Below are 19,591 nucleotides of genomic sequence, written 5' to 3'. Positions count from 1 at the left end.
CGAAGTGATTGTTTAAGTTTATCATGTTTGTCAACATGTTCTGGCAATTTGCATCTTCCTTTATTGAAAAAAAATGATGGAAAATTTCATGGAGGGGAATCCTTTTATGAGCTAACATAACCTGAAGGAGAAGGAACACTCTGCTGGCTGAACAAAGAAATCAGCTATAATGCCACAAATTTACTCTGAATCAATTCCCATCTAACGTCGGTGTCGTAAACACTATTTGTTAGGTGCTCAATTGCTGATACCATGTTAAGGACTTAATGTTATTTTCTTTAATTCAAAAGCCTTAAGTATCATTTAAAATGTTATCAATGTGAGATGACTGGGATCAAATTAACTGGGTGCCTTATTTCACAGCATACTTATATAGTTAACGGCGAGAAGACATTTTTAATGAAATATTAAGGACTTGCTTCGAGCAAGGTTTTCAACATTTGTAGCTGAATTTTGTGCAGGAGCTCCACGTTCCATATAAAATTCCTTCACAGATAGGTTAGTAGGGCATCAAACGTCGTCTAAATAATTAAGCATATTGCAAGTTCTAAGTCAAATCACCCTATATAGAGAAACCCAGGAGGAAAGCCAATGGGAGCTGATTTAAATAGGGAATCAAACAGCTCGCCAGGATTTTCTACAAGGGCCCCTGCATCTGCCATAAATAATGCATTTCCAATACACAAATGCACCAAAAACGAAAATGAAAAATCAAGAAAAGCTATGTTATGAAAATTAGTAAGCTACTGCTCAATTTGTACAGTTACATGACGAATCTTGTATGTTTTTTCACAGTAATCCCTAATTCTGTTGAGTATTTCAGTAGAGCTGGCTCCAGGCTCAGCTACTACATGGCAAGACAACACTAACTTCCCTACTGTGATAGCCCAAATATGCAGGTCATGAATATCTTGTACTCCTTCTATACACTTTAGACTACTCTCCACCCCGCAAACACTCATCTGATGGGGAGTCTTCTCCATTAGTATGCTAAATACGTCCATAAGCATGGGTATGGTTGAGCATAGAACAAAAGCAGAGAAGACAAGGGTGCAAATTAGATCAACCACCAACCAATCAGGCTTCACCCATATAACTACTCCAGCAAACATCACCCCAACGGATTGAATTAGATCAGCCATGACATGTAGATAAGCTCCTTGGATATTTATGTTTAATATTTTTCTTTTTGCTGGAGAACTTGGTATCAACTTGGTCCCCTCTTCATTTACCCCACATAAATCCTCACCGTCATGACTGTGAATGTGATCATGATTATGATCATGGCAAGCATGATGAGAGTGATCATGACCCAACCATATTACCATGACTAAGTTAATGATGAATCCAAAGGCTGCAATTGCAAACATGAGTCCTCCATTTACCTCTAAATTTTTGTGAAGAATTCTGTTCACTGCTTCGTAAATTAAGATCCCTGAGATCACCCATATAAGCTGCACAGATAGAAGAGCACCTAAAACTTCAAGGCGACTGAATCCAAAACTATGGTGGGATGTTGCCTCCCAACCTGAAGCCCAGACTGTGAAAAGAGAGACACAGAAACCAGCTACATCAGTCAGTAAATGTGCTGCATCTGTAATAACTGCAAGGCTGTTGGCTTTCAGGCCACCGATGATTTCTACTGCCATGACTATTAAATAAAATATTATAAGTCCAGAAAGTTTTGTCACCGACTTTGATCTTTCTTCAGATTCAAGACTATCATTTTCTTGTTTGGAGAATGCACAAATGGAAATGCAAGAAAACTGAGCTGTAACGGGAAAGCCAGCACTTTCTTCAGATGCTATGGCCATCTCAATATTCTTCTGGTGTCCCAACTGCAAAATGGGAACTTCATCATCTTCCATCTGTTTGGAGAGCAAGTTATGAATTCAGTCAAATTTTTTTCAGGTAGAACAAAACTATTTAAAAAGTATGATTGCCACTAGCTTCACAAATAGACAAGTCAAAGGAAAGATTCAACGCTACAAGCTACAAAAGTAAAAAATGGAATCTAAACTTTTAGAAAAGCTGCTGGAGAGAAAACAACAATTGATATTGCCAGCTGTGGTACACTAAGATCAACAAATTTTAGCAGTTTTGATACCATAATGATTATATCTAAAAAATGTTGAATGGAGATACCATATGCAGATTACATAATACCAAAGGGACCAAACGTATATGTATTCCCTGGTACAATTGAAGTTGTTAAAATGGAATAGATTCATTATTTTTGCAAATTTCAACATGTTGCCAGCACAGCTTTATGAAGTAAGCAAAATAATATCTAGAATCTGTTCAAAATCTCCTCCTGATGATCAAATTAATCAAATATCTATGACCCCTAAAAAAGTTCAAAGAACAAGCAATCTCATTCTCTGGTGATAAATAATAACCCCACAATCATAAATTCATAATCAGCTTAGCATTCTTCCATCATCAGCTAAATAAAATCTCTACACATAACCAATCATGTATACAATATTCAAAATTCATCTTCTGAATATCTCCTTTAGTTGAATGCATTTTTTTTGCTCTCACCATTTTATTTACCCAAGTCTTCATCCCAACATCAAGAAAACCTTCAATTTAAAAGGCTGTCCTCTTTGACCAAATTGTCAATTGATGATAATTGTTGAAAGTCTCCCAACTGAGTCAGTGAGTTCCAATGCACATAATAAAATCATCTAATAAATAGCTGCTGCTAATAGTACGTATTTTGATCTTAAAAGAAATGAAAATACATTATCAGATCATGTAGACCGATTCAAACCGTGTATTAGAATCACAGAACATTTTGAAGACATTCTTCCCATTACAAATGATCGAACTCAGATTAATTTAAACAATACATTGAACGAGCGAGATCAATAAACCCAGTTGGGTTACTATCCTCAACTTTCACATATAGGCGTGACCATGCTTAAAATTCTAAAAGCTTTGTTTCTCCTAGACCCTGAAAACTTAGAAAGTTAAAACCCCCTCTTGATGATCAAACAATGCTGCCTAACTTAAATAAAAAAAAAGACTCTAAAATCCCGAGTAATAAATTCATTAGGAAAAGCACCAAGTACTGGAAAGTTTCTCCAACCAACAATATCACCAAAAGAAAATTTCATCACTTGACACCGGTATAATTCCAATCCTATTTCTCTGACCTCAAAACCAACGATATATAATAAAATTATTGTCTCCATTTCACAAAATCTCAAAAAAAAAAAAAAAAATCTAAAACTGCCCAAAAACAATGCAAAAATCGAAAGTAGATAGTGGGATATACCTGTAAACCGGATGAAAGAACTGCGAAAAGACTCTGAAGTAATCGATCTGCTAACAAGTTCTTATAATGAAAGTACAGCGAGTGATTGCGGTGCTTTCCATATTTCCCTTGTTCGACTTCTTGTACAAGAGAGGCCGGCAGCAAAGAACCTTTCATTCAAGAAAAACGGAAACTCTTTAAGCGTTTAATTAAATTAATACCCCAAAATCAGGGATTTAAACTGAATCAATGTTATATGTATATAAAGTTAATTTAAAAATAATTAATTATATTTATTGTTTATATATTTTCAAAAAATTAATATTATATATTTAAAAAATATTATAATAAAATATAATTAAACAAAAAAAATTTGACAGTATCAATGTTATAAAAATTTATTAAATTATGATTAATGACTTATTTAGACAGTGACTATTTTAGAATAACAAATTAATATAATATATTTAAATGAAATTTATAATTTTATAAATTCATTCGGTGGAAATTTTCATAGCTTAAAAAATGTCAAATTTTAATAATAATTAATTATATTTTTATTTGCGTCCTGTAATTATGAGTTTTGCGATTTCCACATCGCAAAATGAGGGAAAGTCAATAATTGGAAATTGAAAGAGAAAAAGAGCCACACGTGCAAATAAAATAATATCTTCTGTTCACGCTTAAAGAATGACAAGTGACCAAATGCCACCAAACATTAATAGGAAAAGAAAGGTTTGAGTTAAATTAAAAATAAATAAATAAATAATTAATAAAATTATTTAAAAATAATTTTTAATTAATTTAAATGTTTAATTTAAAAATAATTTAATTTATTAAAATTATAAAAAAATATAATTAAATATTATAATAATTAAAATAATAATAGTATTGATATTTTCCAATAAGCAACTAAATTATATAAATTTTCATTTTATTTTTTGGATTATATTAAACAAATATAATTAAAATCTTTCTTACAAAATTTTCGTAATAAATTATATAAATTTATAACTAAATTTAAAATTTTAATTAAAATTTAAGCAATTTAACGATCACTGTTACGTTAAAACATGATAAATAATATTCTTATTTCATTTATTACCTGCATGAGAAATAATTCAAATAAACGATATTAGATTTCAATATAATAATTAAAGAATAAAAAACATTAAAATTAGTCAAATTCATTTTCATTTTGAGGCGATCGCTATTATTATTATAATTATTATTATTAATGATTTTAATATGCAGCTTTAAATGGCTGTTTGAATAATTAAATTGTTAAAGCCAAGGAGGGATATTTTACAATGGTGCGATTTGTATTTTAACAAGGGAAAGGGAAGAATGGATGAGGGGGAGATTTTGTGATAAATTTTAATAATTATCTTTAAATTATAATATTATAATTTTTAATATAAAATTTTATAAATTTTTAAAATTTATATAGTAAAATTTCTTTAATTTTCAATTACTGATTTTTCAGTTAAAAATTAATGTGAATAATTATGATATGATATTTAATTAATATTTTTTTCTCATCTCTTATGTAGAGTGTAAAATTATTTTTTTATATATAAAAAATTATTTTATTTATAAAAAAAATAATTTAATTTACACATAACTTAAAATAAAAAATAAAAATATTAATTAAATTTTATGTTAAAATTATTAAAATTAATATCTAATTAAAAAATTAATAATTAGAGATTTAAAAAAAAATTTTATAAAATTTAAAAATTATTAAAATTTTATATTATATTTTTAAATTAAAAAATTATAATATTATAATTAAATAAATTCTGGTACAATTGTTAACATTTATCCGATATGAGTGGGACTGCACACCATCCGCATCCAATAGATTCACAGAAATAATTGGATTTTGTAGTTACACTATTTTATTAACATTTTAAATTAATGCTAGAAAACGAAATAAAGAAACCACACTTACCCACTAGCTCAATTCAAAATCAAGAAACGCAAAGTTAAAAAGAAAACCAGCACCCCTCTTGTTCTTGTTTCTTTGCTATCATTTCTTGAATTTCTTGCCTTTTCATCCAAGGTTTCTTGAGATCGCTTTTCAATGGCTCATCAAGTGAAGGCGTCCATCGACCCTGCCGTTTTGGATGATATTATCAGTCGCTTGTTGGATTTTAGGCAAACAAGAGCAGCCAAACACCAGCAGGTTCAGGTAACTGAGAATGAGATCCGCCAACTATGTACTGTGTCTAGAGAAATCTTTCTTCAACAGCCCAATCTCCTCGAGCTCGAAGCCCCCATCAAGATCTGCGGTACTTGTTTTTATTTCCCGTTCACTCCTCTATTGCGTGTTTCCTTTTATTGCTTCTTTGGGAGAGATTAGATAGAGTAGTGTTGTTGCATTTAAGATAAAAAGTGACTCTTTTTTCATTGCTGCCTTCAAGTTGGAGTTTGGTATTTCCCTAAAATTTGAGTATTTGGGATTGGAAATTACAGCTTCTTGATTCAAGAAGCTAGGGATTCATGGTAGGATTATGGAGGAGGCCATTGGTAATAGCAATTATTATTGTTGTTATTTTGGGTCAATGGTATTAGCAACTATTGAGGGTAAAACCATGTGTGTTCAAGGGGGAATAAAACTTTGTCTACACAATGGCAATTAATATAAAGAATGAAAATAGAAGGGTCAACTACTGCTCATTAGATCCTAGGTTTTTCTGGGTTTAAATTCTTGATTAATGCAATTGCAAGTTTCTTTGACTGCAACTCACAACAAGCTGTTGGTTTTAAGCATTAAAGCTGCTTAGTACCAAAAAGCCAAGGGTAAGACTGTAACTGCAGTTCCTTACTTCCTTTCATAGCCCTCCTTCGGTGGGACCATAACTTGAGTAATGGCTTTTTCTATGTTTCAGGGTGTTAATTTATTGATTACTAAGTCTCAAATACCAAGGATTCAGGGAAAATTATATAAAGAATGGAATTGGGTAGAGACTAAAACAGTCATTTAATAGAATAGGGTCAGGGAATCTCTATTCAATGCCACTTAGCAATCTACTTAGGAGAGCCTTCATATGCATGAGGTAAGGCCGTAAGAGAGATGAGAGACATGAAAGATGGTACTTCCTTTGAGAATGTTTATTGCATCAGTATTTGACTATTTGCTTTACTTCTTTGCCAGAGCATTTGATGTTTTCAGTCACGTTCTATAAAATTTCTGTAGAAGTGATGACATGATGAATATGAACTAGCTACTGTTCAGCTGTATACTGTTACTATAATCTGGGGTGTTATGGAACAAGTTAGTCAAACTAGCTCATGTGTACTGTTAAATATGATTCGCATATTTTTATTTTTCAGTAGGCTCAGTTGTTTATTCTTTTTCTTCCCAATTAGATTTTGCTACAATCTCCCAAATATATCTATGTGCTATAGTCATTGATGCTGCATTTTATCCCTCAGTTTTTTGTTCTCTTATTCCCCAATCAGATATTCTAACTTGCTATCAGTCCCTGATTTTGTGGCTTAAAAGTGGCTTTACGATAAAAGTTAAGGTTAGATTTTGCGGTGCTTTATTTTATTAGAATATTGCTGCTTCAAGCGTTAGCTGTGACTTTGTATTGCTGTTAAATCTTCACCTAGACTGAAGAACTGTTTAGCTTCAGGTGTAATTTAAACAAATCATAATAGTTATGTGTGGCTTGAACTGCATTACCCTTTCAATTGTGGCCTTTTGCTCTATGAAGAGAATTCAGTTTTATTATTATTATTATTATTATTATTATTATTATTATTATTATTATTATTATTATTATTGTTGTTGTTATCATTTTGTATTCTTGTCCTTCAAGTTGTCTTTTCCTTAACCTTTATAGTTATTTTTCTTTGGATTTTCAGGTGACATACATGGGCAATATTCTGATCTTTTGAGGCTTTTTGAATATGGGGGTTTTCCTCCTAGGGCTAATTATTTATTCCTAGGCGATTATGTAGATCGTGGAAAGCAGAGTTTGGAAACAATATGCCTTTTGCTTGCCTATAAAATCAAGTACCCTGAGAACTTCTTTCTTTTAAGAGGAAATCATGAGTCTGCATCTATTAATCGAATTTATGGATTTTATGATGAATGTAAACGGCGGTTCAATGTGAAGCTTTGGAAAACTTTTACTGGTTGTTTTAACTGTCTACCTGTTGCTGCTCTTATAGATGACAAAATATTGTGCATGCATGGAGGGCTTTCACCTGATTTAACAAGTTTGGATCAAATTAGAAACTTACCCCGTCCAACTGATGTTCCAGATTCTGGGTTGCTTTGTGATTTACTTTGGTCTGATCCTAGTAGGGATGTTAAAGGCTGGGGAATGAATGACCGAGGGGTCTCATACACCTTTGGGTCAGATAAAGTGTCAGAATTCTTAATGAATAATGATATGGATCTTGTTTGTCGTGCCCATCAAGTAGGTGAAGCTTGTGTCTTTTGTCACTCTTGTAGGCTGTAGCTCAATCAATCAATTTACCTGGATGCCCCTTTTTTCTTTTTCAGGTTGTCGAGGATGGATATGAATTCTTTGCAGACAGGAAGCTTGTTACAATTTTTTCTGCTCCCAACTATTGCGGTGAATTTGATAATGCTGGTGCAATGATGAGTGTTGATGAAACCTTAATGTGCTCGTTCCAAATACTTAAGCCTGCAGATAGAAAGTCCAAATTCATGTGAAAAGGTCGTGTGCTATCCTGATTCCTGCTTACAATTGCTAACGTAAGTTTTATACTATGAGCTTTTTTCCCTGAAAAGTTAAAGATCTCCCTTTCTATGTAACGGCATAGATAATAATAATTGTGTCTTCCACGTATTAGGATTGTGCTGGTCTTATATCTTGTGCATGTTTCCTCATCTTTATTTGTTGGATTGCTGAATATTCCAGTTTCTTTTCTTATAGGCCATGAATGAAATTTCAAGGTATTTGTTTTGAAAGTGGAAGTGTTAGGTGTTACTTTTACATCTGAATGTTGCTTGATAATTTGAGATAAATGGTTTAGTGGCAGAGCATCATGGACCAAAGATTCAACTCGGGTCAAACTATAATTGAATGAAATTAATATTAAATGTCATATAAAATTAGTGTTGTTTTATTAAAAGTCTCAAATAAATTAAATTATATTAAAATTAATCCATTTGAAGTTTCAATGTAATAATTTTTCTTCCAACAAGTTTCTATCATAGTTTGAAAATTTAGGATAGATATGTTGCACAATAGAAGAAATAAATAGAATAAAAATTTGAAGTATGGTTGATTTACTTGTCATTGAAAATAGGAGTTAGGACGACACTGATATACCTTTTTCATGTGATAAACTTTAATTTTTTTTTTTTTTGCAAAGTAATTAAGATAAGAGAATAATTAAAGTATTTTTATAAAACTGTATATAAATAAATTTTGTGAAATTAAGTAGCACCAATTCCCTATCTTTGGCTTAGAGTCAGATTGTGCAAGCTAGAGGCTAGAGGCCATGTGATCAAATTTGAGTGACTAGTTGTTTTGCTTTTTTACAATGAGGATGATGTGGCAGCATTCAAGCTGCCATGTTGCCCTCTTATAAACTGGCCTACCTTCTTGAACCAGGCTGGGTTGACCAGTTCTCAAGGTTCATGGCTATTGTGATGGTTAAACGAGTTTCATGACCTGACCAGACTGACCATTGGTTCAGTTCCCAGTTAATTAGGTCCAACCAGCTGGTCCAGTCCAGTCCGGTTCTAGAAACCTTTGTTATTTGGTTAGTCTTTGACTTTACTAAAGGAATCTTTATAAAAAACTGCCTTGAAATGAAGAACTGCTTTATGTAAAAAACCAAACTTTTTCTGCTTCCACTTTAATGAATGTTTAAATTTAATTTTTTTTTTATTTGGGAACATCGTTGCTATTATTTGCATTTGTGTAGTATCATGAAGATGATTTACTGCTTTGGAAAAAGTGAAGCAATAAAACAAATATAACTGAGAAAGAAAGACTTTTACTTTCGGTGATACATTGAGCGCTCATTTGTAGTGACTTGAAGACATTGCTGTTTAACCAAGCAAAGGGTTTTTTTCCTTCTTCTATCACCATTCAAGGCTCCTAACCAGAAGCTATGATAATCCTATTAGATATCATCATCTCCATGTTTAGTTCTGGTGGTGGCTTGATTCTTCTGTTTATTTATTTTATCAATATCACTACCATAACTCTTGATGCTTCGCCTTTCCACAATTTTTGCCATCAGAGATGTGATCAATTAATTTATTATCATATCTCTGTCCTATCTACCATTCTCAGTGTCACTACCACATTTACAGGTTACCTTTGAACTCTTAAGCTTACATTCTCGTTCCTTGACCAGTTGATCCTTTATTACATTCCAACAGTTGATTTATTGTAATCAAGACCAGCTTCAAGCCTTCAAGGCTACCATTAATGCATCACGAATCAACTTTTCCACTTGCTTATGTTAACATGCCCTCAATCAAATTTGATATTGGCAGAAGTACCCGTTATTGCTACCGTACCACCTCAACTTTCAAGGTTAATACAACCATCATCATGTGTAGTATGTTCTAGTCTACCTCACATCCATCTTTTTTATTGTGACAATTCAATATATGTACTTCTCAGTTTTGCTCTTTAGGAAAAGCTACATGTTAAAAACAAATTGATTTTCTTGCTTCTAAGAGATGTATTACTTTTGCTGAACTAATTAGATTATGAGAAAGTAAGTTATATGTGAATTATTTGGTTGTCATATTGTAACTTTGCCTATTACATTGCAGAATTCAATCCTGAAACTCTAGTTTTAAATGCTGATCTTTTTTCCTCTTTATTATTTGGGGAACAAATAGAGAAATACTAGGATGAGTACTTCATTTATTTGTGAATAAGGACCTTCAGAGTTGGATATCTAGAAAGGTGAAGATGATTTTTCAAAATTGCATCATCCATGGTAATTTTCATGAGATTTGGAACAAATTTATTTTAGTTTTTCCTTTGCATTTAAAGGGGCTGCATTCTTCCTTGTTAAGGTCTCATCAAAATTTCAATGATAAAAAATACATTAGTTTGGTCATGTGGTGAGGCACAACATCTTAGTGTTCATAGATCTTTTCCTTTTTTTTTTTAAACTGATCTTAGCGTGTAGATCAGAGAGAAGCCATTGTAATTTTTGTGGAATTCTCAAGCTCTCTCAGGGTCAGCAAAATAAATTTTTTTAACGACTAGAATGATTTATGCCCTCATGGTTCTGTGAAAATCTGTGTTTAGGAAAGCCACCCTGTGGTCTCATAACTTTAGATTTCTATTTTGTTCGTCTTTGTCAAAGTGATCATTTTATTGGTGCACTCTAGCTTTCCTTTATCCACCTTTTTAATTTATTCTCATTAGCCATTTCTGGTAGCTAATCTGTTGACAGCATCCTTGCAGAACTTAATTATGCCCGTCTGTGATTTGAGAAACATTTGAAGATTGATATTCTGAACTCAGAACTCCAGCTTTGAAGTGGTGCAAATACCACGTCTCTAATGTTGAGGATAGGAATCTGTTGATTATAGTGTTTGGAGGAGGAATACTCGATTCTCAGTTTGGAGCTAACCACCGTTAGTGCAGTGGCACAGGCCAGAAGTTTATCCGTATTATTATTATTATTATTATTATTATTATTATTATTATTATTTACTTCACGGAAATTATGATGCTGGTGTAAATACATTTTTGCTGTAAATGACTGCATTAATACACCACTGAGATTGCCCTTTTACGGGATTTTTTTGTTTGTGGTTTCTCAAATGGCTTTATTAGGCTCTTTATCCTCTCTGATGAAGTTAGTTCTGGATCATAGGTATCAGTTACCAGTTACCACTTTCTAGTGGCACGTAGACTCCCTAACTCAAGATTTTGGCTCGTCTTTGAAGAAGCGCTTCGGCCTGCAAGTGTGCCATTTGTTCGTACCATACTTAAATATGCATCGAAAGAGCAATAGTAGCCTAATAAGCCTTTCACCGCCTTTCTTCCATAATCTTTCCTGCACTCAGCGCCATACTTAAATATGCATCGAAAGAGCAATAGTAGCCTAACAAACCTTTCAACTCCATTCTTCCATAATCTTTCACGCATTCAGCCGTTGAGAAGAAAAGTCACTGCCCTGACGTCTGTTGTCATATATATTGTCAACCTTCTCATGTCATTTCCAGCTTATATGATCTCATTAAACCTGGAGGAAAAAAGCAAGGTCATGTGGTTGGCTCTAATAACTGAAACAGCAAGTAAAATGGTAATATGCTCACTGTCCTGGTTCTATTTAAACCCTAACTTGGTGACTTAGCTTTGTGCGCTGTTGAAACTTCTTCACTATGCTAAGAATGAAGATGTTTGCCATCTGTGCTCATTTTCTCCTAGTGGTGATTGCAGTTGGAGGCGATACTCTTTCATTTGCCACTATCACTGGAGCTTTTCCCAGCGATGAGAGGTATAGCACACCATATAAACCAGGCTATAGCAATCATCTACCGCAGAATAGGCAGTCACCACCTGTCCATAAACACCCACCATCTCACAAGCAAGCTCCGCCTTCTCATGTCCATCCACAACTTACCCAATACTCACCACCTTCCAATGGATATTCACCAGCTACCTTAATGCCACCCTCTCGTGGATGTCCTCCACTCTCACACAGACATCCACCACCTACCCAAATGCCACCTTCTCCACCCTATGGACATCCGCTACCTTCATACGTATCCTCCACCCTTATATGGATATCCACCACCCTTTCTTGGGTATCCACCACCTACTAAAACACCACCATCTCATAGGTAGCCGCCACCCTTTCATGGACATCCACCACCCATCCAAAAACCACCCTCTCTCCCTCTCATGGGTATCCTCAACCTTATCATGGACACCCACCACCACCTACTCTTCATCATCCACCATCACGTGGACATGCACTGCCAATTCAAACATCACCCTCGCATGGACAACCGCCGCCTACCCATTGTCCTCCACTATCACATGGACATCCACCACCGAGCCACCACATTCCACCTCATTATCCACTTCCTACTCAAACATCACCCCCTTATGGCTATCCGCCACCCCCTTGTGGACGTCCACCACCCACCCAAACACCACCCTCTCCCTCTCACAAGTATCCTCCACCTTCTCATGGACACCCACCACCTACTCATCATCCTCCACCATCACGTGGACATGCACCACCAACCCAAACACCACCCTCGCATGGACACCCATCACCTATCCATCGTCCTCCATTATCACATGGACATCCACCACCGAGCCACCACGTTCCACCTCATTATCCACCTCCTATTCAAACACCACCCTCTTATGGCTGTCCGCCACCCTTTTATGGACGTCTGCCGCCCACCCAAACAACATCCTCCCTCTCACGGGTATCCTCCACCTTCTCATGGACACCCACCACCTACTTATCATCCTCCACCATCGCATGGACATCCACCGCCAACCCAAACACCACCCTCTCATGGATGTACACCACCCACCCAAAAACCACCCTCGCATGGACACCCACCACCTACCCATCGTCCTCCACCGTCACATGGACATCCTCCACAGAGCCACCACATTCCACCTCATTATCCTCCACCTTCTCATGGACACACACCTACCTATCATCCTCCACCCTCACATGGATATTCACCACATCGCCACTATCCTCCACCTTCTCAGCATCCACCGCCCAACCATTTTCCTTCACCCTTTCATCATCCACCATCCTCACATAGACATCCACCACCCAGCTTAACACCACCCTCTTCCAAGTGTCCTCCAACCTCACATGGACGTCCACCACGTATCTATAATCCGCCACCCTCACATGAACATCCACCATCTATGCATTATCTGCCACCTAGATTAGCACCACTTTCTCAAGGGTATACGCCACCTTCTTGAGGCCCACCCACCCAAGCATCGCCCTCTCATGGATATCCGCCACCAACACCATATAAAATTCCATATCCACTATTGGAGCGTATGCATCCACCTTCGCCATGAATGTGTTAAGTGTCTTAAATATTTAAGACACATCCCCTCTTTAGGATTTGACCCAATAATTAACAAAAACATCATTATGCGCATATGATATAATTTCGTATGTATTGGCGTGCTTACTTTTATCTTGTTTCCTACTAATGTAGCCACCAGTCTTAATATGAAATAGCAATAACTTCAGATCTAGCTAAAAGAAAAAATCTGGAAAAAGTATAAAAATGTTGCATATCCACTATCGGAGCGTATGCATCCACCTTCGCCATGAAGGTGTTAAGTGTCTTAAATATTTAAGACACATCCCCTCTTTAGGGTTTGACCCAATAATTAACAAAAACATCATTATGCGCATATGATATAATTTCGTATGTATTGGCGTGCTTACTTTTATCTTGTTTCCTACTAATGTAGCCACTAGTCTTAATATGAAATAGCAATAACTTCAGATCTAGCTAAAAGAAAAAATCTGGAAAAATTATAAAAATGTTGCTGCCCAGGATCGAACTGGGGACCTTCAGTGTGTAAGACTGACGTGATAACCACTACACCACAGCAACCAGGTAATGTGTCTTTCGTTAAATAAAAATTTATACTAATGTCTTCAAAAACATAATTCAATAATTAGTTTATGACCTCTTGAAGAATGTGAATTGAACAATGGACGATGTGGTCCTACTAATATCTATAAGCTATTTTTAAAGTGGTTGATTTTCATTTCTTCTGCTGGGCAAAAGAAAAAAATAAAAGAAAAATCTCTATTAAAATATATTTGCAAAGCCATGAATTTAGCAGAAAAACATAAATATAATTTATAATACTATAGTCGAGTGATAAAAATAAAATCATGAATTTTTGTCATTTTCTTAAATTTTATCTATATTTGATAAGAATATGTGGTCAATTTATTAAGTGCTATTTAAAATTGTTATTAAAAATATTTTTTAATAGAGAGTAATAAAAAATAATTAAAAATAAAATTCGAATTATTTTAATTGTAAAAAACTAAAAAATGAAATAAATATTTTTAAACTATTTTTTATCCTAAAATTCAATGCAAATCTAAATTAAAAAAAAAAATCTTAATCAGCAAAAACTATGTAATTTCTTTTTATTTATTCACAACGCTAATGATACAAAATATATTTATAAAAATATTTGCTTTCAAAAAAGTTAATTAATTCATATCTACAAAATAAAACAATATTTAATGTCTTAAAATTAAATATAAAAAATATTAATATTTTATAATATTCAGCAATTTTGCCAAACGCTAAGAAAGAAAGAAACAAAGAAAACTCAGGCCCAAGCTGTTGTTGAAAGCCCATCAACTGCCTCGCTCATCGCCCTTTCGAACAATCATTCATCTTGCCCCTTTGTGTAGTCTCTTCTCATTCTAACCAGGGGAAGGGAAGCATCGATACAGAGGGGGAGATAGACAGAAAGAGAAGATGTTTTTCCACATAGTATTGGAAAGGAATATGCAATTGCATCCACGCTACTTCGGCCGCAACCTTCGCGATAATCTGGTCTCCAAGCTCATGAAAGATGTCGAGGGCACTTGCAGGTGACTATTATTATTTCTGCTTTTTGTTTTACTGCTTTAGATTCCGTTCACATATACCAGTTTTTGAATCAATATGATCAGAACCCATATCTTCAATTTTCTTGGGTTTGAAGAAAAAATCAATAAACCCATGTCTTAAATTGAATTTTTTAACTTATCTTTGGAATTGAAGAGAATGATTTCTTAAATAAAATTCCAGTGTGAGGGAGGACTCGAACTCCTTATAAATGTTTGGCTTCTTAGGTATTTTCCTTTTCTTGGCACCGGTTAAAGCTCCACCTCTCGGTCAAACGTTGTTTATTTGAATCTTTTGGTGTTATGGCACTATGTCTTATATGGCTTTAAACGAGCGAGGCCTACATCTTTGTGAAGACTGGAAAGGAATTGAAGTGATGATGCTACTAACGTTATCGTAGCAACTACCAAGTGGTATTCCAGTTCATTGATAGTGTTTTTTTGAGGAGGAAACGCTGCTTGTGTAACTATGTTATGCTTAAAACGAGCGAGGCCTACATCTTTGTGAAGACTGGAAAGGAATTAAAGTTATGATGCTACTAACGTTATCATAGCAACTAGCAAGTGGTATTTCAGGTCATTGATAGTGGTTTTTTGAGAAGGAAACGCTGCTTGTGTAGCTATGTTATGCTTGGAGTCTGACTTGTATCACTGGATATTTGGAAAAAGGCCAGTAGGTATACGGAGTATGACTTTTGTGCTAAGGACCAATTTAGCCACTTTTGTTGCTAGAAAAATTCTTTTTGGATGTATGTTTGCTGCTGTATTTTATCATACTACTTTGATTGGATGATCTTTACAAACTGTGAAGGACAAGATAGGAGAATGGAAATTGTTGATTTGTTATTGTGTTTGATTAATCAGAATTTGGTTCCTCAAATAGGAGTTGGTGGATGTGCTTATTTGGGTTTATAGCATGATATGCTATTTATTGTGATGTGACATGATTTCATATTAAAAAAAAAAAAGAATAGTCCACTGAAACTGAGTCACATTTCTCTGAAACAGTTAATAAATTGTTAGTTCTTCGATTGACGATGAATAAATTTTTGTGTAAAAATTATTCAAAATTCTTTGCTGCAGTGGTCGGCATGGATTTGTGGTGGCAATAACCGGCATAGAGAACATTGGGAAAGGGTTGATCCGAGATGGAACAGGATTTGTGACATTTCCAGTGAAGTACCAGTGTGTTGTGTTCAGGCCGTTTAAAGGAGAGATTCTGGAAGCTGTTGTTACCATGGTAAACAAGGTATGTGTTTCTTTCTTAGATGCTTACCTATCAAGCTCTTAATAACATTATGAAATTGTGATTGTGGACTTCTCAAGTATTTTCAATGAGCAACTTTATTCAGAATTTTGGCAGATGGGATTTTTTGCTGAAGCTGGACCAGTTCAAATTTTTGTTTCAAACCATGTAAGTTTTGCATTTTACTTCTTTGTTTTCTGCTAGAGGATTGTGAGCCTTCCTCATTGCCTTGTATTACGAGAATGCTTTCTTCCCTCAATGCTTTTGTATGTGTTTGCCTTTTGGTCATTTAGAAATGTAGGAACTACTTGATAAAAATTAATGTTAGCATTTAAGCTATACTATGTTTTGAGCACAAAGGAATTGAAATCTCCTATTTTATGGAAGTACCAATTTTTGAAATAGTTGTATGGAGCTTAAAATTTGCATAAACCCAAAAGTCAGGGCAGAAAGAATTTGGTTTTTCCTTAGCAATTAAGGATTTTGCCTGGTTCAAGAATTAAGGTGAAAATCCCTGCTTATTGTTGCTGAAATCCTTGCTTATTGTCATTCTTAAGTTTTCCACTTTTCAAATATGTCCATTCAAAATTTCAAATGATAAAAACTTACGAAGTTTTCATTTGTTTGCTCTATGGGATGGATGGAATATTATAACGAAAGTAATTTTTTCATGGGGAGAATGAATATCGTAAGGAAAAGTTGGACTGTAATTGATGCATGATTGTCTTCTAGAGATTTTCGGACTACTTATTTTAGGAAGAAATTTAGGAAGTAGTGTGTCTTTTGTTTCAGAAGTTTGAATTTGTTTAATTTTCGTAATTAGTAATTTTCTTGTTTGGGATTCCAAATCCTAATACTAGTAGGATTAAATTCTACTATAAATTTGTATATTCTCTAGGTATTTTGTAGACTTTTATCGATGTTACTCACACTTAGGTATGGATATCGGAAATGGATCCATGTGTTAGATTTGTAAACTTTCTAAATAGGGGGATATGGATCGAAATTTAGACACGGCTACTAGGATACGTTGTGGATAAGTTATGTAAATGAAATAAAGGATATAAAATTATGTGTAATCACTATTGTGACAAAGTAGTTAAGTAGATAAATCATACAATTGTTTCATGTTAATTATTTTTATTATAAGTTTTCCAAATTAGAATTAGCAGATCTGAATATTACCATTCAATGACAGCAATTAAAAAATTTTCTGTAAAAAATAACAATTTAAAATTTTTAACAGTCTTAAACAGGTAAAACAATAATAGTTTGTGCAAAATTTTTAAAATTTGTTTAAAAAATTGGCATGCATGCAAAAGAATTAGCAATAGCACAGAAGCATTGTTGTCGGCAACCAAACAAAATAGTATGTGGGCAAGAAAAAAAGGACAGCATGACACATGAATTCAGGTAAAGAAAGTATAGAAAAGAAAAGAAACCCTGTTGGGCTGGCAAGAGAAGATCAGAAGAAGGAAGAAGAAAAATAAAAAATAAAAAAATAAATACCTGCATCACTGGGAAGCAGAGCAGTAAGCCAGGTTTGATCTTCTTCTTCTTCTTTCAGTCCTTGCTCGTCTAGGTCTGCGATGGTCACTTCTCTTCTTCTTCCTTTTTTTTTTTTTTTTTTGGTCTGTTTCGTCTGGATCTGTGATGGGTCATGACTCTCTTCATCTTGTCACTATGTGTCCAACTTCATGCATGTGTGTCGGATACATATCCTGTGTTGTGTTGTGTCGTGTCGACACGGGTATGGCATGGTAAATGGAAGAGTCCGAGTATCAAGAGACCTTTTATTATTGACAATTGATTTTGAGAATTGTTCCTCATTCCCTTTGAGTGTTCTATTGTGTTCTACATCAGTAATGCTTAATCTTATATTCAAGTGCACAATAGTAATGTTCTGTCATGTTCTAACTATATCTGGTCTCTTATGTAACCCATTTGTATTGAAGCTTATTAGTTTTCCTATCATGTCTCTACAACTATTAGATGCATTTACAAATTTTACATACATAAAAATGTGATCACATCTTCCATTTCTGCAACTTCGTGCTCTCATCTTGTTTTGTAGCTAATACCTGATGATATGGAGTTTCAATCTGGAGATATGCCAAACTATACAACTTCGGATGGATCAGTATGCTTTGCTTTCTGCATATTTTGAATCAAAATCAGTTTCTATTTTCTCCATGACAAAATTATGTCATCTTTCAGGTTAAGATTCAGAAGGATAGTGAAGTGCGATTGAAGATAATTGGGACTCGAGTTGATGCTACAGAAATTGTATGTACATATCTTGTGTTTATTTATTGATACTTATGCGTATATTCTCTCATGAGCCATAGACTTCAATTACATTTCCTTTTTCTGAAACTGAAATTACGGAATTTATCTTATTTTGTAACTGGGTAATTATGGGTGTTTTATGACAAGGAAGCTGATGAAAACCATTTTACCAAGTTAGGAATATAATTTTCTTTTTAGTGCAAGTGGTTTGATTTTTAGAAATGGTTAAATATGCGAACTGCTTTGGCACTGATATGCATCTATGGTTAGTTTGTTTCTTGTTATAAAAGAAGTGAATCATGTACCATTAGAGCATTTGATAACCTGTTTCGCTTGATGCATTTCATAATGACTTTATTGCAAAGTAGGCTCTTACAGTTGCAACATAAAGGGCTTGCATGTTTCACCAACTTTATGTTACAGAAACTTTTCATTTGTGTTTCGACTGATATAATTTGAGTGCTCTTCTATTATCTTTTTGAGTGCTCTTCTATTATGGTCAGCACCTATTTGTTATATTCATGGGCTATCCTAATTCTGAATATGATGCTCTGGATAAATGGGATCGAGAACTTAATGAGTTTGTTCAGATTGTTTTGGATAAACTTTAAATAAACAAAGTAAGCCTAGGGAACTTCTAATAAAGATTGCCTAATCATTTGTAATTTTGTTTGCAGTGATCAAAACTTAGGAAGTACCCATGTTGTTTCGCATATAATTTTTCATTGCTGCACATCTAATACTAGTGCACTGCTTCTTCTTCTTTTACAGTTTTGCATCGGCACTATAAAGGATGATTTCCTGGGAGTGATAAACGATCCAGCAACTGCTTAGTGGATTTGTTTACCCGAATCTTCCATGGCATCAAAGTTTCCCTATTGGAATGCATTCTCTTGTTACTGGTTCTTGTATATTTTCGGAGGGAATTTTTTTCCTTTACTCATAATCTTAAGAAACACTATTACAATGTAATGCTAAATCACTGCTATGTGTTTCTTTTCCAGGCAATTGAAATTAGAACGTTGTAAGACATACTTTATTTTGAACTATAATTGTTGATTGTATCTTTCATCTTGAAGGGCTAAGAATTTGATCTTTTAAATTTGCCATCTAATAATTTGTGTTTAATATCTCTGAGATTTCATTTTTAAATTTGTGAATTTCGAAAAAACTCCTTT

At 34.2% G+C, this 19,591-nt stretch overlaps 5 protein-coding genes and 1 non-coding gene across 9 annotated transcripts; 4 read left to right on the top strand and 2 right to left on the bottom strand.

The window, feature by feature from the left end:
* Positions 1 to 704: 704 nt before the first annotated feature.
* LOC110636993 (metal tolerance protein B) lies at positions 705 to 3,486 on the bottom strand. The gene is made up of 2 exons (XM_021786909.2): positions 3,284 to 3,486; positions 705 to 1,868 (listed from the first exon to the last, which is right to left on the bottom strand). The coding sequence occupies exons 1-2, from the start codon at positions 3,437 to 3,439 to the stop codon at positions 744 to 746; spliced, it is 1,281 nt and encodes a 426-aa protein (XP_021642601.1). The 5' UTR covers positions 3,440 to 3,486; the 3' UTR covers positions 705 to 743.
* Positions 3,487 to 5,192: 1,706 nt separating this feature from the next.
* LOC110636996 (serine/threonine-protein phosphatase PP1 isozyme 2) lies at positions 5,193 to 11,038 on the top strand. Of its 3 annotated transcripts, none has more exons than XM_021786913.2 (4): positions 5,193 to 5,556; positions 7,139 to 7,698; positions 7,785 to 7,962; positions 10,693 to 11,038. In XM_021786913.2, exons 1-3 carry the CDS (start codon positions 5,349 to 5,351, stop codon positions 7,956 to 7,958), a joined length of 942 nt encoding a protein of 313 aa, XP_021642605.1. In that variant the 5' UTR covers positions 5,193 to 5,348; the 3' UTR covers positions 7,959 to 7,962; positions 10,693 to 11,038. The 3 variants fall into 3 exon arrangements, with proteins under 3 accessions (XP_021642605.1, XP_058008992.1, XP_058008991.1); XM_058153009.1 differs by having other exon boundaries at positions 7,785 to 8,000; positions 10,682 to 11,038; XM_058153008.1 differs by having other exon boundaries at positions 5,194 to 5,556; positions 7,785 to 8,000.
* Positions 11,039 to 11,627: 589 nt separating this feature from the next.
* LOC110636960 (extensin-like) lies at positions 11,628 to 12,062 on the top strand. The gene has a single exon (XM_021786867.2). It carries the CDS (start codon positions 11,628 to 11,630, stop codon positions 12,060 to 12,062), a length of 435 nt encoding a protein of 144 aa, XP_021642559.2.
* Positions 12,063 to 12,141: 79 nt separating this feature from the next.
* LOC131183093 (early nodulin-75-like) lies at positions 12,142 to 13,237 on the top strand. The gene has a single exon (XM_058153007.1). The coding sequence runs from the start codon at positions 12,142 to 12,144 to the stop codon at positions 13,201 to 13,203; it is 1,062 nt and encodes a 353-aa protein (XP_058008990.1). The 3' UTR covers positions 13,204 to 13,237.
* Positions 13,238 to 13,783: 546 nt separating this feature from the next.
* Positions 13,784 to 13,856, bottom strand: TRNAV-UAC (transfer RNA valine (anticodon UAC)). The gene has a single exon. It is a non-coding gene; the product is annotated as a tRNA-Val (tRNA).
* Positions 13,857 to 14,593: 737 nt separating this feature from the next.
* Positions 14,594 to 19,515, top strand: LOC110636998 (DNA-directed RNA polymerase II subunit RPB7). Of its 2 annotated transcripts, XM_021786914.2 has the most exons (6): positions 14,594 to 14,863; positions 15,962 to 16,127; positions 16,242 to 16,292; positions 18,199 to 18,264; positions 18,342 to 18,410; positions 19,185 to 19,515. In XM_021786914.2, the coding sequence occupies exons 1-6, from the start codon at positions 14,748 to 14,750 to the stop codon at positions 19,245 to 19,247; spliced, it is 531 nt and encodes a 176-aa protein (XP_021642606.1). In that variant the 5' UTR covers positions 14,594 to 14,747; the 3' UTR covers positions 19,248 to 19,515. The 2 variants fall into 2 exon arrangements, with proteins under 2 accessions (XP_021642606.1, XP_021642607.1); XM_021786915.2 differs by lacking the exon at positions 18,199 to 18,264 and having other exon boundaries at positions 14,640 to 14,863.
* The last annotated feature ends 76 nt before the right edge of the window (positions 19,516 to 19,591 follow it).

This window comes from Hevea brasiliensis, chromosome 9, assembly GCF_030052815.1.
Source record: "Hevea brasiliensis isolate MT/VB/25A 57/8 chromosome 9, ASM3005281v1, whole genome shotgun sequence".
NCBI lineage: Eukaryota > Viridiplantae > Streptophyta > Magnoliopsida > Malpighiales > Euphorbiaceae > Hevea > Hevea brasiliensis.
This window is presented reverse-complemented; position numbering and strand designations above follow the sequence as displayed.